Here is a 16,409-nt window from a genome sequence, read left to right on the forward strand (position 1 = left end):
TGACCTTCAGTGCACACTGGGACGGTTTGCAGCCGACTGCGAAGCAGTCAGCACCTCAAAGTCTGAGGCCACGCTTCTCTACCGGAAAATGGTGGAATCCACCCTCGAGGTTGGGAGTGAGTCAATGCCCCTGGTCAGGGAGTTCAGGTATCTTTGGGTCTTGTTCACCAGTGAGGCGAAAATGGAGCGTGAGAGGGACAGGCGGTTCGGTAGAGGGTCAGCAGTGCTGCGGGCATTGAACTGGGCACCTCCGACTGGTAAGAGGCCCCGGGGGAAGACCCAGAACACGCTGGTTCCCCAGGAAGAGCTGGAAAGCATTGCTTGGGAGAGGGACGTCTGGAATTCCCTCTGAAGCCTGTTGCCCCTGCGACACGGCCCCGGATAAACCGAAGTACAGTATATGGATGGATGGATGTAAATGTAGCATAATTTAATCTGTGATATTAAAAATAACCAAAGAAAGGTTGTTTCTTTTGAATAAAGTTGATCTGCATGTGTTGCTTAACAAGATGTATCCCAGCTGATCTTCTTGGGAACACCCACTACACAAACATGATCTTTTTTTATTTAATTTGTTCCAATAGAATGGCGAAGTGGGAGGAGCCATGGGAAGTAAGCCATGAGTAACAACATGAGTGTTAAGGGCCCTTTCAAAAGTCAACGAAGCTCAGGTTTGTGGATCACCTCAGGCTAACCCGTTCAACCACAATCCGTGAGGGTGTGGTTTGTTGGAACATTCATGTACTCAAGCAACACTTTCAGAAATACAGCTTTAAATTACTGTCAAATATTAGTTTTAGTGGACCAAGCAGGATTTTCTTTTTTTTGCAGCGAAAGAATAAACTTATCCTCAGGCTGTTTCCTTGCCAAACAGTTCTGATGAATTGCTTGTATTAAAATTAACTTGTAGGGAAAATAAACAATCTTGTTTAGTTGCAACTAAACAAGATTGTTTGATTGTTTTATTGGCACATGTTTTCATAACAGTAAAGGTAAGACTTGGAAAAAGTAACTCCAAATTAAAATACATGTGTCAGTGCATGAGGTAGAAACTACATGCTTATCAAAGAAAAAGATTACAAAAACTATAAATTAATATAATTTAAATATATTTTACATTCCTAAACTATCATATTTGGAAGTATGGTTGCTATACATATCAACAAAAAAGGTTGAAAGGAAATCAATACAAAATTATATTGATGTCCAACACTTTTGAGTCCCATGTTTCATATTTGTTTATAGACTGAGAATCAATCAGTCAGTCAGTACAACTTCCATAATTAGACTTGTATTTTAACGAGATGTGCAGTACTTTAGGAGGTAAAGGTTATGAGCGTAGGTTCTTTTACAAACTGTTGCATCCATACCAGATACATTTTAAAGCCTCATTAATGTCTGTTGAAAAGAATATATTACTTTGATCTTTTGTCAGTACTTTCTTCTTGTTAACATTTCCAGAGTACTGTGCTCTGTATAATTATGTCCCTTCAGCAGGTTTAATCTGTTACATTGTTCACGCACAAGTCATATGAATTGATTACTACATACACAGGGACCTGGTTATTGTTGCATATTTCCAATATTACCTTATGTTGCAACACGCTGTACTTCCTCCTGCGTATTACATCACTTATTGTGAAACAACTCAGTAATTTGACATAATTTAGTGATCAGAAATTGGCCAATAGATAAAAGTGTATTTTATGTGAAGATCACCGCTCATATAGGCCTACATTTGGAAAAGTGAACGGGAAGTAACCGCGCTGCTATGGTGACCCACAGCCATTCACACAAAGCATTTAATTTCATCTGCTGCTTCTTTTTTTCCGGACCTGAGACGAAAAAAATAGAAGAAGCCATTAGAATCATATTTCCATTTCCCCAGTACGTGTGCTTTGGGAATGCAGCTGCTGGAGAACCCCCGTTCATGTTACGTGCTGTTTGCATGTCGCTAAAGGAGCAGATTAATGTTCCTCCATCAGAACAGTGTCTGCTGAATTGGTCGCACAATTGCGCCTGCTGGTGTACGTGGGAGCCACACTGTGTCCTTGCGATGCACTCAAAGTGTCTGAGGCCGCACCGGCCGAAGGGATGGAGTGTCTGGCGCCGCTCAATGTCAATTGGATTTCTGTATCCAAATACAAAGCAGAGCCGAAGAGATGCTACATAACAAAGTAACGTTTCTTAACTACCTAGAATCGGATCGGATCACAGTGATGTCATGGGATATGCCTCCTGTCATAGAGACAATGGATATTTAAGACAGCATGCAGACCAACAGCTACCACTTTGAAATATCTCCTGTCTTTGTCTTTGTGTGTATGAGAGCACATAGAGGTGGTCAGGCCTGAAGCGGTTGCTATGCAGTGACAGAAGCATATGTCTCAGGGTCAGGTGGTGTTGTTTCGAGAGTGCGTCAGTGTCGTATATGATTTTATCTTCAGTCAGTCACAGGGCTGCACAATTAATCGAGTATGAATCGCAATATTTATGGTTAAACAAAAAGGCACTGAATTTTATTGGACCCAAAGATTTTACTTAGGTATTCAGTTTTATATTTGGTATGTATGTGTGTGTATATATATATATATATATATATATATTAATTAATCCCTCAGGATAACAAACACACCAAACCTTTAAGAAAAGGGTTCTTATTCAATTGCAAATATAAATAAAAACAACAATAAATGCCTTTTAATTAAACCCCAAGACTTGTTGTCGAGCTGTGACATCACTTCCACAAACGTCTGTCTGAGTCATTCCTGATTCAAGTCGTGAGCCTGAAAAGAGGATGTAGCACGACCGGGACGTAAAGGCGCCGCTCCGTTTGTTCCAACGCGAAAGTACAATGAACGAATGTCGCCCGTGCAATGAATAATCCAGATGAATAATCGTGATTGAAACAATTATTTTGGGCATAATGGTGCAGCCCCAGTCGACAAACCCGGGGTAGACTAACCCACATGGTGACTTCCTGCACACTGCATATCATTACGCCTCTCCACCAGCCGGCTCTCTTTCGCCGCCAGAGAGGCATCATTGGATTACATTGTGCCTCACTGTATGTGGCCTTTGGATATCATTACTTATTGATAACGTTGTGTATTCCCGCTCGTAAAGAGAATGCGGTAACAGCAGCAAGACTGGTAGGGGACGTACTCCAGAATTCATCATCTCTGCTGTCTCACCTTTCACTGCCAGGTCAACACGGTGTGAAATATTGATAGTGTGTCCCTGCAGAAGGACAAGCACAGGGCAGGGAACTAGAGATATTCTTGAAGTTAGTTTCTACTGCTCATACTCATATTGCACCACCCACCACGCTAAGTTCCTTGTAGGTGTAAACCTACTTGGCTATTAAAAGTTTCTGATTCTGATACCCATAGTTCATGGTATGTTTTAGTCTGTCTCTCCCTGACGATCCTGTCTCTCGCTCGTTCTTTGGAGGCAGACAATTCACGAAATAAAATGTCCAAAATCCACCCCAAAAAACAACCAGCATTCAGCCAATTGCAAAAAAAATAGATATTGTTGTCCAACCCTGTCTGGTATTCTCATACCAGACACATAACATGTTTGTCTGCGCCTCAGCAACAGATCTAATGGACGTATGAAAGGGCTGTGATCTGTGGCAGAACATTTGTGAAATCATGAAAATGTCTTTGTAAACCCAATCCGCTACTGGACAACAGATACAATTTGCATCATCAAGACAAAGTCAGGGTTAATGATTGAAGACTTTGCACGTCAGCCTTATTACCCCCCAATTACCATGGACACAAGTCATCATCAACCCTGAACCAATAGATTTGTCGTGATGTTGCCTAGCAGCACACCAGGTCCTTTGGTTACCACCAACAAAACTGAGTGATGAGCCGTAATGAGTTCCTGGTGCGTGCCCCCAGGTAGAGCAGCAGCTACAGTTACTGTCTCTGCCGCAGCGGTCACCTCCCTGTCATTGAGCCACACAGACGGTTGGGTTTCACACACCGGGCCCGTGGCGTCCGTCACGTCCATATGAGCGGAGATCAGGAGGACCAGGAAATGTAATTCCCCGGTAACCACCATGTAAAAGGCAACATATCTATAAGGCGCGTAAAGCCTAAATGGTGATGTGTGTGTGTGTGATTAATGGCGGCTGTTATTGCGTGATTCATTTCACAGCCGCTGTTACATCAGGCTGGAATGCCGTTTTTGTCACGAGTCAGTGGTATTGAATACATCACCCAGACACTTCTATGTAAACATCATTAAGATGCTGTTTGTCATTGGCCCCCAGGCTCGTTGTGGCGTTGTAAATGGCGCTGTCCGGGTCTACGGAGAGCAACATCAAATAAAGAACTAAAGAGGAACTTACGCTGGAAAGAAATTCATGCCTTTACCTTCATGAGATGGTGACGATTCCATTCTTATTTCTAGAGGGAACTGCATTAGTGTTCAAGCACAAGAGTCCACATGGTTTTAGAATAATGCAACTATGTTTGGAGATGGATCTACAACAATCATGGTAATCATTTGTTATTTTATGTAACACCCAACACGAGCCAGCATGCCTGCTTATTCCTAAAATAGCTTAAATATATGTGTGTGTGTGTGTCTGTGTGTGTCTGTGTGTGTGTCTGTGTGTGTCTGTGTGTGTGTGTTCTCCTATGAAGAGTGTTAACTGGACTGTACATGGTAACAAGAAGAGGGAGTGGGTTGCTATGTGGGCTACCTGTGCTTCATAAGTGCTTCTGCTGTTGTGACTGAATGTTTTAGCCTGCACAAGAGCATGTTGCCTGTTTGTCAGGTAACTTATGATGTGAAATACGTCTGTTTGTCAGGTAACTTATGATGTGAAATACGTCTGTTTGTCAGGTAACTTATGACGTGAAATAAGCCTGTTTGTCAGGTAACTTATGACGTGAAATACGTCTGTTTGTCAGGTAACTTATGATGTGAAATACGTCTGTTTGTCAGGTAACTTATGACGTGAAATAAGCCTGTTTGTCAGGTAACTTATGACGTGAAATACGTCTGTTTGTCAGGTAACTTATGACGTGAAATAAGCCTGTTTGTCAGGTAACTTATGACGTGAAATAAGCCTGTTTGTCAGGTAACTTATGACGTGAAATAAGTCTGTTTGTCAGGTAACTTATGACGTGAAATAAGCCTGTTTGTCAGGTAACTTATGACGTGAAATACGTCTGTTTGTCAGGTAACTTATGACGTGAAATAAGCCTGTTTGTCAGGTAACTTATGACGGGGCGTAACCTACTCTCAACAAAGTAAAGGTAATTAAGACTATGAATATGAACAAATTAGTGCTTTATCTGTTGTAGGTATGAGCATGAACAGTGCATGACGACAGCCATGTTCTAAAGATATTTAGTACTCTTTTTCAGCCCACCACACCCTGCAAGTGTTACGGTGCATTTAATCACAAAAAGTATCGCACATGTTTTAAAAAAACCGAATATCAAACATTTGATTATTTGCGAATGATATTTTACCTGAATCCACATGATACAGCTTAACTGTAACCTGATGTAAACCAATTAATTTGGAGAATTGCTGTTACAGGAAATATTTAAATAGTTTTCTCCCACTTATAAAAAATCCTATTTGCATGGTAAACCACGCGGGTGATTGTTGGTGAGTAACAACTACACAACTCTAGATAAATAAACACACACACACACACAGCTCACCTCTGAAATGGTAGGTTAGTTTACTGCTCCACAGAGATGTTGGTTGGCGTAAGATGGGTATTATCTGCACACACCCCTGTGTGGTGTTGGCAGTAGTGGGAGAAAGACTTCTACTCTCTGGGGCAGAGGAATACAGGCTTTGTACTCTGTTGCTCCATAATAACGCCTTCTTGACCTATAGCAAATGGCTCCTGTGAGGCTGTTTTAAACTGCTTTTTTCACAGATAGCACTTTTTTTTTTGAAGAGGCAGATATGGGATTGATGTTAACAGAAGTCATTTTCAAGCTGTTTACACCAAGGGGGTCACATATCTGGCTCTGTGGAAAGGAGCATATACTCTAGGATTTGTGTTGCTGATGTAATTGGAGGACCGAGACCAGCCGGTGGGCTCGAGGCTGCTTTGGTCCGTCTAATAACTTCAAACTGCAACATGGGATTTAAGTGTACACATTGAATCTTTAACAGCTGAACTGCTCTGTGGGATAAAGTGTTTTATAGTCAATAAAATGAAATTGAAAAAACATTAATCGATTTGACCAATCGGATCTCACGAGCCTAGCGGAGTGTTTGTTGCCTAAACCTAATTTGCTGTGGAGACAGAAGTGTGTCTTTAGATGCTGAATCAGTGAACGTTTTTTAAAGAAAGACCAAATTTAAAAAAGGCTAAGCATTTAAATGTCAAATGTAATCATCTTGGCGTTGTTTTTTTCCAGAAATTAGCAAATATTTCTTCAGGGAGTGCAGATGGTGTCAGTGTGGGCTCCATTATAAGGACAGGAGTACCAGCCAGGTCAAGGATCAATTGAATAGACCTGTACTAATTGCCCCAAATGCTCACTGGTGTATTGCTAACTTTTTTTAGCTGAAACAACATCTCACTGCAGCAACTGGAAAATAGGTTGGGAGTGGCGAGAGTGAGACAGTAGGGTTGTTTTTACTGTAAGTGTAATTTAGTTTAAAAATAGACACACACTTCCTCCACCATGTCAATTTAGGAAGGGTCAAAATGTCACGGAGCAGTTGAAGACACCTAAATCCCATTTAATCTGCTGTAGCTGCTCTGCAGTGGACCCATTTTGTTACAGGGTATGAATCAGTATGTCCTCTCATTGACCTGCACATGCAAATACCTGCAAAGATGTGGTGTCTTTAAGGATGTGTTGTTAGTGAAGATATTTGGTAAAAGGCTGGGGAGACCTTTCAGAACGGTAGAAATCCAGTAGCATGTTCTCTTTGCTCTGTGAACTGATATTCCCCTTTTTGTTTGAATGGACACCCAGAAACCACGCTCAAGCGTCATTGTAAATAGCTACAATCTGACACCATAAATATCATGTTGTGTCTGAGTAAACAAAAGACATCTGTTGTATCCTAGCTGTGAGCTGCAGAATGAAAGAGTGCGCTGATCAAGACCTTTTTAGATGCATGGGGTTGCTAAGGAACGTGAATTTACACATAGCCTGTTCCCTCTCCAGCAGCTGCGCCCCTTTAGAGCCCAGTAATGCATTCAGCTCAATCTGCCCACTACCATGTGCACCACATTCAACAACTGCTCTCCTGTGGCTGCGCCTAAGACAAAAGGCCTCAGCAGCTCGTAGTTTGTGGCCATATTGAGCGGTGGACGCGTACAGGGGCAAAAACTAGACTGGGCATTACTTGATGAACACAGATGAGAGGGAGAGGACGGAGACAAAAGAGAAACATAAAGCTGCACGGTCTTATCAGGACTCAACAAGACATCTGCTGCTGCCACCGTGCTGGCTTTCTTCTGTTTGTTAGTCAGACAGTGCTCGTTGATTATGATAGTGGATATAGAGCGAGTCCACCGGACACTGTATATTTACTATAATTCTACTTTGACATTTTCAAATCTAGCCATTTATATTTGATCGGGGACATTGGTGGTAATGAAACTTCATTCCCCTCTGTTCCACACTGTAATACTGTATTATAAGAAAACCTACATAATCAATACATATTTCTGATGGTCATTATGTGACCAGGTCGTCCGTCCATTCTCGTGAACGCTACGCCTCACGAACGCCTGCAGGGAATTTCTTCAAATCGGTCTCTATCGTCAACTGGAGGACGAACTGAACAGATTTGGGTGGTCAAAAGTCACGTTGACCTTGCAAAAGAAATTATTTTTGGCCATAACTCAAGAATTCAAACGATAATCCTGACACAAATTTCCGTTTGATTGAAGTGATGGCAATCTTTGGATGGACAGTGCGAGGTGATGATTCTAGTTCCCATAGATAGGTGTTGAAACGTGGTGTTAAAATGTGTTCAGCATAGCAGACCAAAGTTTGATTGGATAAAAACAAATCAAGTAACTGATAAATCAGGGTAAACATCGGGTTTTGATGATGTTTATGCTGATGCATCAGTTCCTCTGATTTGAGGAGCTGGAGTTTGTTTCTTGCCAGGGAGAAACCAATCAAAGAAGAGACAGACATTCAAATTTCTCCACTGACAGTAGCTTGAATGGTCCATAATGCAACACAGCTGGGAAACATGTAGCGCTTTGACTCAGAAATGACTAACTGATGTAAGACCAGAGTAGGCCAGACAAGAGAAACAAAAAAATCAAATGAAACCACTTCACCACCAAATTGTGGGATGTTCAAACACAAATACTGAAACTTCTGGAAATCATTTAACATCTTAGAATGATGTTCAGCTGGCTTTTGGAATACTAACTCATCAATTTTAATCTGGCAGTTACCAGCTCTGGAAAATCTATGCTCGCTCCAGTGCATGTTGATTCATACCCCCTCAGCCACTCCCACCCACACATCATCTGGATGCTTCAATTATCAAGTCAGTCGAGCCTTCCTCTGCAAATTATTTATTGGACCGCTTTCTTTTATACAAGAATAATGTCCTAATCTCAGTTTGAATTTAGCTAAGAAAAGGATCTTGTTATTAATATGCATGTGGTGTGTGTAAAGAGGCACCCTTCAGTGTCTGTATGAGACAAACCTAACTTCAATGTAAACCCATCCACGTCAGTATGAGGCGCTCAGTCGGCTTCAGGCGGAGGTCAGGGTGCATGGTTGGATCCAACAAACCGACAGGTGTCCAAATGAACGGTTCACAATCGACATGGACCATCATATCACATTCAAAAGGGCCATTGGTCTGGGAACAGTTCTGTATGTGAATAACCCAGGAGCATTAATTACTTAGACATGTAGACCTGCATGGAGATTTGCTTTGCACCCTGCATGTGATTATGGCTGATTAGCTTATTGCTCCATGCTCGCAAATAATCAACAAAGAACCCAAATACAAGAACTCAGGAATCTTAGATTATGTGGTTATTTTCTGTGATGTAAAGCTTTTCATCAAATTTGAAACAAAAACATCAGACCCTGAATACAGTGACCAAACCTGACCTGCTGCTCCTCATGAGGACATTTGTGTTTCACAGTAAAGCTCAACTGTCTCTGTGCTTTGTCCTTCTTTTGTCTCTGTCTGGCTCAGACTCCCTGGGTGGCCCGTTCCCGTCCACGTCCCATCGATGCCACCACAAACCCAAGAGATGCCTGCCTATCCAGTGCGGCAGCGTTGGCAGGCCTCTTCCCATCAGCCCACTGCTCTTTCATCCAAACGCCAAGGGGTCCCAAATCGTCATGGACCTCGCCCAGAAAACAGTCAAGAGGCAGGCCAGTTTTTGCAATGCCATCACTTTCAGCAACAGGCCCATGGCGCTGTATGAGCAAGTCCGCCTCAAGGTAAGTCTGGGAGCTTAAAACGGACTAAATGATTGTACCATTTTTATATTTTAGGTTTAACACTTAATATGTGGAGTTTGTCAGTGAAGATTCAACTACACAGTGATTATTATGTAGAAGTTGAGAGTTGGGGGTGATACACAGCCTCATGTCAAATAGCAGTCTCTACTTTGATCAAAATTCTAGGAAATAATTTTCCAAATAATACCAATAAAGCCACATATGGTTCTCTTCTCCTCAGATTACTAAAAAGCAGTGTTGCTGGAGCGGGGCTCTACGTCTGGGCTTCACCGCCAAAGACCCATCCAGGATAAACCCAGACAACCTGCCCAAGTACGCCTGCCCCGACCTGGTGGCCCAGAGTGGCTTCTGGGCCAAGGCCCTGCCTGAGGAGTTTGCCAACGAGGGCAACATTATTGCCTTTTGGGTCGACAAGAAGGGCAGGGTCTTCTACCGCATTAACGAGTCCAGTCCCATGCTGTTCTTCAGTGGAGTCCGCACAGCCGATCCCCTCTGGGCCATCATTGATGTTTACGGTCTGACCCGAGGAGTGCAGCTGCTAGGTAAGATGGTTGAAGAAGCATCAAATGCAGAGCTGAATTACCAAATGGGGAACGAGGGCAACTGCATCTGGGACCCAGACCCTCAGGGGGGCCCATACAAACAAAGGAGTTTGTGATAGATGGATTAACAGATTAGAGTAAACTAAAATGTGAACAAGTTTGCCAGAATACTATTTAACAGAGTAAAGAAAAGAATATGATAATGTCATGGTCCAGACTTTTGTCAGTCATTCGGAGTAACTGATGCTAGTGTTGAAAGCTGGTGGGTGACACATATTGTAAACCCTCACAAAGCTACATGTTGTGATCACTTTTTCTTACTGCATGGAGGGCTGACCGTTTGGTCTAGCCGGCCTCTGCCTTTTCTTCCACTTGATTTTTGAGGAGGTGAAGCAGAAATTCTGCGGGGCAAAAATGTTGCTAAGCGCTGCAAATTCACAGGTTCAATAAATATGGTTGACCATCAAAGTGAAATGACTTGCAATCTTCACACAGGATCTTCCACAGGATAATCCGCCATTGCATTTAGCCTTTTGAGTTTCCTTATAAACTTATAAGACCGCAGTGGATGTCAGCGCCACACATCTGAGAATTGTGCAAGGATGATTATAGAGATCCATCCGGAACGTTGCCACAGATGTAGATCGCTATTCGCCACAATCACCATTCCCGGCAGCTACTTTCTGTGATTACATTCAGCTGGACTGAAATAATTCATGTAAAAAACGTTTTTATTTGGAAAGCTTCAGGGAGACTCGCCCAGCCTGCCCCAATATATATTCTTTGAAATTTGGTTTCACTTTATTATAATTTTCCGAAATTTTCACATTAATACAAAACTTGAGCTTTACTGTGAAAACTATCAAAAACACCATACTACAAACATATGGTGTATAGAAAGTGGATGCAGTGCAATTTAATCATTTTACACGGCAGCTGGATTCTCACAATATCACGGGTCACGCCACAATCCATCTTGTCAGGTTTCAAGTAATGTGTTTTTTTCTGGACCAATCAGCTTCCTGTGAGGAGCTACAGGCAGCTAGGGGCGTGGCTTAGGTGTGTGTGAGATGACATGGAAAGGAGGCTGTTGGTTGCTAACAACAATGGCGGCTCCTGAAGAGGTTAGTGTTATAAGTTCTACAGAACTGGACGTTATTTCCTCATTGAAAGAAGTTTTCTTGTCTTCTGACCACTCAAAGAACCTTCACACTCCATGTCAGGCACCCATTGATACACTGACCCTACTCCTGCCACTGATGGCAAGGTCCACATCAGTACTGACCAAACCACCAATCTTCTACCACTAAGCCACGGTCGCCCTACCTAGTGCCTGCCCTTTTCCACACAATGACGGCATATCAGATGGTTGTGTGAAACAAACCATCTCGTTGAGGTACACTGAAGGTTAGAGGTGAGCTAACTCGACCCCGGGGTGCTCCTGAATCTCCTCAGCAGAGGTGTCGAGTGCAAAACTGCGGTCTACTTGATACCGTGTTTTTAGCTAATGATATGTCAACTGGTGTCCTCCCAGTGTAATCTTGTGTGTAAGTGTTCTGCATATGACTAGTGGACAATCAAACAGTCTTGCTAAAGCATCTGTAATTCTGATAATTGTTCGACTGTCACGTCTTGTTTTTTTCTTTGTGCAGTTTTTAAAGGCCTTCAGATGTTTTTCTCTACAGATGGCAAATAAACAGTCCTTTCTGGAGGTTACCCTTCCTGTTTTTGTGGACAGTAAAGCCTTCCATGATGCAATGGAACAACAATGAACAAAGGCTATCTATATCTGGCCAATATTTGGCCCCCATGTTTACACAAAAGCAGCGAGGGGGGGCTGCTGTGCATTATCAAGCCACGCTGGGCAGCTTAACATGCATAGCCCAGGATCGTATGGCCGAGGCTTTGATGTCAGAGAATGTGGACACGCATTTCTTTTCCCGGGAGATTCAGTGATGTCATCCCTCTGCTGTTGTGAAAATAGACCAGTGGTCACGTGGCTCATAGATATTAGAATTCTGTCCTCTGCGTTGATCGGTATCTTCGTGGGGGTGGATGTTTAGAGTCTCTTGAGTATGAGGGAGCCCACATTCTGTGTGTTCCCCCCCTGTGTTGGTGTTGGTTCATAGCTCAAAGTCCTGTTGCTGAATGTATCTAACCTAATGGATTACTGTTAGCAGATGGATGTCAGATAATGTGACACACAGAAAATGGTAGCGGAGACCCACTATTCAGGCTTACCACCCCAAGGTCTGCTCTGATTGAAGTCTCTGTAACTCGTCGTTCTGAGACCTCTTTGAAACTCTGCTCCAAGCACCCAAACTGGGCTTCTCCTTAGTCCTACTTAAGTCATTCCTACTGTCTTTTTACAGTCAGACCATATGCAGGGCCGCCGACAGAGCGGCTCATGTTGCTCAGGGGGCCAACTGACTGACATCTGCCCCCACAAACAGGGGCCTGTTCAGAGGGGTGGAACGCTACCGAAGGTCGAGATAGAAATACTCCAACCAGACTAGACATGGCTCTTTGTGAGGCTGAATGGCCAATTGTGTCAGCTCTGTGCATCACGTTTCCGGGCGCAACGCTCCATGAACCTTTCCCCATCCTCGGATAAGCCCTTGGGCTTCCACATCTGAGGCCTTCCTCTCTTCCTTATTTTATCTGGCATTTGAGGAGCTGTTTTTCCTTTTCCTAGCCTCGGATTCTCAAATAAACCCGCAGCTCTGCAGGGAGCACTTATAACAATAGAAATGGTCAAAAATGGCCAACTCAGAACTAAAGATTCTGTTATAAATGCTTTCACTTTAATGTAGCTCTTTTTATGACATCCTCCCTCAAAATCTCTATTCTTTGCCAATGTGATTTTCTCCCGTTGGATCAATAACATTTCTATTCTCTCCATATCAGTGTTTTTCTGCAGCGAGTGAGATTATGCCTCCTTGGAAATACTATAATCTTCGCTCTATAAAGCATGAATTATAATTCTATGGTGGATTAAGTTTCTCACTCAAAGCCATTTTGAACAGCTCGTGTATGTAGGTCTTTCATAATGTAAACGGTGTGGGGGGGAAGTCTCTGGTAGTCTCTGTTCAGCAGAGATAGTTCTACACACACAGCCGTCTTCATACCACTTGATGTGCTTCTCCTTCCAGCTGTTGCATTACATTGCCCATATTAGTGCGTGGCTCCTGTGTATTGTCAGCTCACTCGCACTATGGAATTGGAAAATGCAATAAAACAAGGTGTGAAAACCACGCCCTGTCCTCCATGAAACGGAGGACCTGGTTGCTTGTCATTCATTAATCAAATGAAGAAGAGTATTTAGATATGGATGGTTGTCCATAGATAGACTCGGATGTAAATGGACTTGTACTTGTACATCGCTGGAGGAACTGGAGAGTATTTCCTCATTGAAAGGAGTTTTCTAGTCTTCCGACCAGCTCTTTAACACTACTTGTCGTCATTCATCCATTCATACCCATTCATACTGATGGGAGGGGCTACCATGCAATGTGCCACCTGCCCATCAGGACTAACTAACATGCATACACTGATGGGAGGGGCTACCATGCAATGTGCCACCTTGCCCATCAGGACTAACTAACATTCATACCCATTCACTCACCCAAATTGGGGTTGAGTGTCTTGCCCAAGGACACGTCGACGTGGACCAGCAAAGCCGGGGATCGAAGGACGCCCCGCTCTTCCGCTGATCCACCCCATAATACGAGATGTTGGCAGCAACTCAGACATCTTATCTTAATGGTGTGTTCATTATTCAGTGTGATGTGCTCCCCCTCTACTTCTACCCTTCAACATCCCTTTTGAAAAAACCTCTGGTGACAAAAAACATCATCTGTTCTTTGTGTTGGAGGTGGGGGGGTGAAATTGTTAATATGAAAATATTGATTATAGCCAGTTTATGTATTTTTTCATATCCAAGCACATGTTCAGAGCGAATGCTTTGCATTGTGACTTTGTGTCTTTAGATCATCTGTTCAGCATCCTGAGGCAGTTCTGAGGTCAGAGCAGAAGTAAAAGAGCGAAGGACTACCGCGGGCGACATTTGGAGCAGCTTTGATGTAGAAAGATTGAAATGGGAGTCGTATCATGTGATAATCCACCACGAAGGATTCACCAGGGTGATATATCATACATAGCAGGAACAAGAGAGGAGGAGGGGGCAGGAGTGAGTTTGTGGTTTCACACCCCTCTGAGCATGATGACAGCAATTTAGTGTAATTGAGTGTCCCCTCCCATCTTCCATCGTGCATATGAAGCTGAGACAGAACAAATGGTGTGGCATCCAACAAAATGTGGGCGCACACAAGACTCCATTTTGGAGAACGTCTTGTTTTGATAAGAATTAAGAATGTACAAGTAACGCATTGCAAAAGCAAGGAACGCTCTTTTACGAGAAATTGTCCAAAACTGAAAATGCGGCATACTGGAAGGCCTATTCCTAACATACTTTATCCTTAATCCTAAAGTGAAAATGGACCCATAGCTGATGGTTACATTAGACTCTGCGTAGGAGAAAAGGCATGGTGATCCAGTCAGAGGCAGTCCTTGGTTTACTTGGCCTACTTTGAACCCTCATAGGATAGTGGATCATCTGACTAGCGTTAACATTAGACAACTGTCTTTTGAAGGCTGTGGGGCAGGTTTCAGTTTTTAGGATGGTAGCCCTATCGTATGAACGTTGGAATGAATCCATTGATGCCAAACGAGCCGGGCGAATGTCAAATGGTTGCTTCTGTAATAACGTTTACTGATAAAGGGGAAAGAAGGTTCTGATTTCACTTTCTTGGGGTAAGATGTGATTAGTTTTCTCCACAGAGTAACCCATGAAGAGAGTCCGGAATACTTGAACACATCCGTGTTTCTAAGCTCGTGCCACAAAGGAAAGGTCCGGGCGCGGTGATGTCTCTGTTCAGGGGCCTCAGGTAGCAGGAGATTGACTGCACCTGGCCTTGAATGGGGCAAATAGGATATTGCGGCGGTTTGGCAGGGTAATCTTTGGGGCAGACTGAAGCTGTCCCCACAGGCTTGAAATCCAACAAGCCAGAAAAAAGGTTGTTTAATTTACACCCCAGTGCCCGAGGCTGGCGCCCCCTCGCATTTGGATACACACACACACACACACACACACACACACACACACATACGTACACGTCATGCGCAAAGAAGAACTTTACTTGACATCGGGGAGGCGGCTGAGTTACTGAGTAATTCCAGCTGTTGTAAAGCCAGCAGGACTCACGATTGTATGAGTCAGTCACAGTGGAGCTTTAATCAAGAGGGGCCCAGTGTGGGACTTCCCTGAAGAATGGGGGAATACAGTCTGATTGCAAAGCCTTGAGGCCACTAACACCTTTCAACCAGGCTGATTCAGAGAAGGGGATTGCAAGTCCGGCTGTCAAACTGAAAGAATGCAGCAGTTAATTTAGTTCATACAGAAACATAGTGTTCTGGAAGAGGCTGTCTCTGTGGTCCATCAGAGAAAACTGCATTCACACTGTGTGGTGGAAACTCTGAAGTCTGCTATGTTATGAGAGGTTGTCCTCAGGTGATGGTCTGAATGAAACTGTCGGTCTTAACAGGAGAATGAGGTCCCGTTGCACCATCAGGAAGCAACAGTGATTGCTGTCACTCGAGAGTCACTCAGTGGTTCTCAAACTTTTTCTGTCGCGCCCCACTTAATGCCCCACCACCCCAACAAAATGGTCTATGATGACTTTTTATTGAAATAACTTTTTGTGACTCCTCCATCTGTAAAAAAAAAAAAATTGCAACCACTTTCAAGTAAACCAAATGTGCAATCACTTTGTTAGAACAATGCAAATAAAGTTTTATATATGTGCTAAAAAGCACACTGGCAAAGAAATAGCTTATTGGTACTGCAATTAACCTGTTTTGCACTAGATATCTTTTCAATATAATAACAATAAGTGCAACCTGTGAAAAACTAGTTCAAAAAAGTTCAACAATTTGGCAATAAAGAGTTTTACACTGAATACATTTTCAAAACAATAACGTGCAACCTGTGCAAAACACAATTAGTGCAGATATGTCTCAAGTTGTATTAGCATTAGTGGCTGCAATGAGCCCGCAATTCATGCCCGTTTAAAAATTCATGCTCAATGTTGAGCTTTTGTTTTGAAGGACAACAGCAGAAAAGCCGATCTCACGGAGATTTTTGTCAAAACGCCAATGATCTTGGCCGTCTCGCATGCGCAGGCGTAACCTGTTAACGGCGTAACGTAAACATGTACAGGAAGGTACAGGCATTTCAACATGTATTTATTAATGACTTGGTGTTATGTCTGTGTACTTTGAACTTGTGTAATATGTGAAGTTCTCAATAAAGGTCTTTCTGCATTTCCTCCTGCGCCCCACCTGTAATACC

General features: G+C 43.0%; 1 protein-coding gene across 1 annotated transcript in view; it reads left to right on the forward strand.

Annotated features, from left to right (window-relative positions):
* Window positions 1-16,409, forward strand: part of neurl1aa (neuralized E3 ubiquitin protein ligase 1Aa) — a 40,348-nt gene that overhangs the window by 2,298 nt on the left and 21,641 nt on the right. Inside the window, exons 2-3 of the mRNA XM_034542496.1 lie at window positions 9,187-9,437; window positions 9,679-10,000. Of these exons, the coding sequence (XP_034398387.1) occupies window positions 9,187-9,437; window positions 9,679-10,000 (573 nt within the window). The remainder of the gene's footprint in view (window positions 1-9,186; window positions 9,438-9,678; window positions 10,001-16,409) is intronic.

Source organism: Cyclopterus lumpus, chromosome 1 (genome assembly GCF_009769545.1).
Source record: "Cyclopterus lumpus isolate fCycLum1 chromosome 1, fCycLum1.pri, whole genome shotgun sequence".
Lineage (NCBI taxonomy): Eukaryota > Metazoa > Chordata > Actinopteri > Perciformes > Cyclopteridae > Cyclopterus > Cyclopterus lumpus.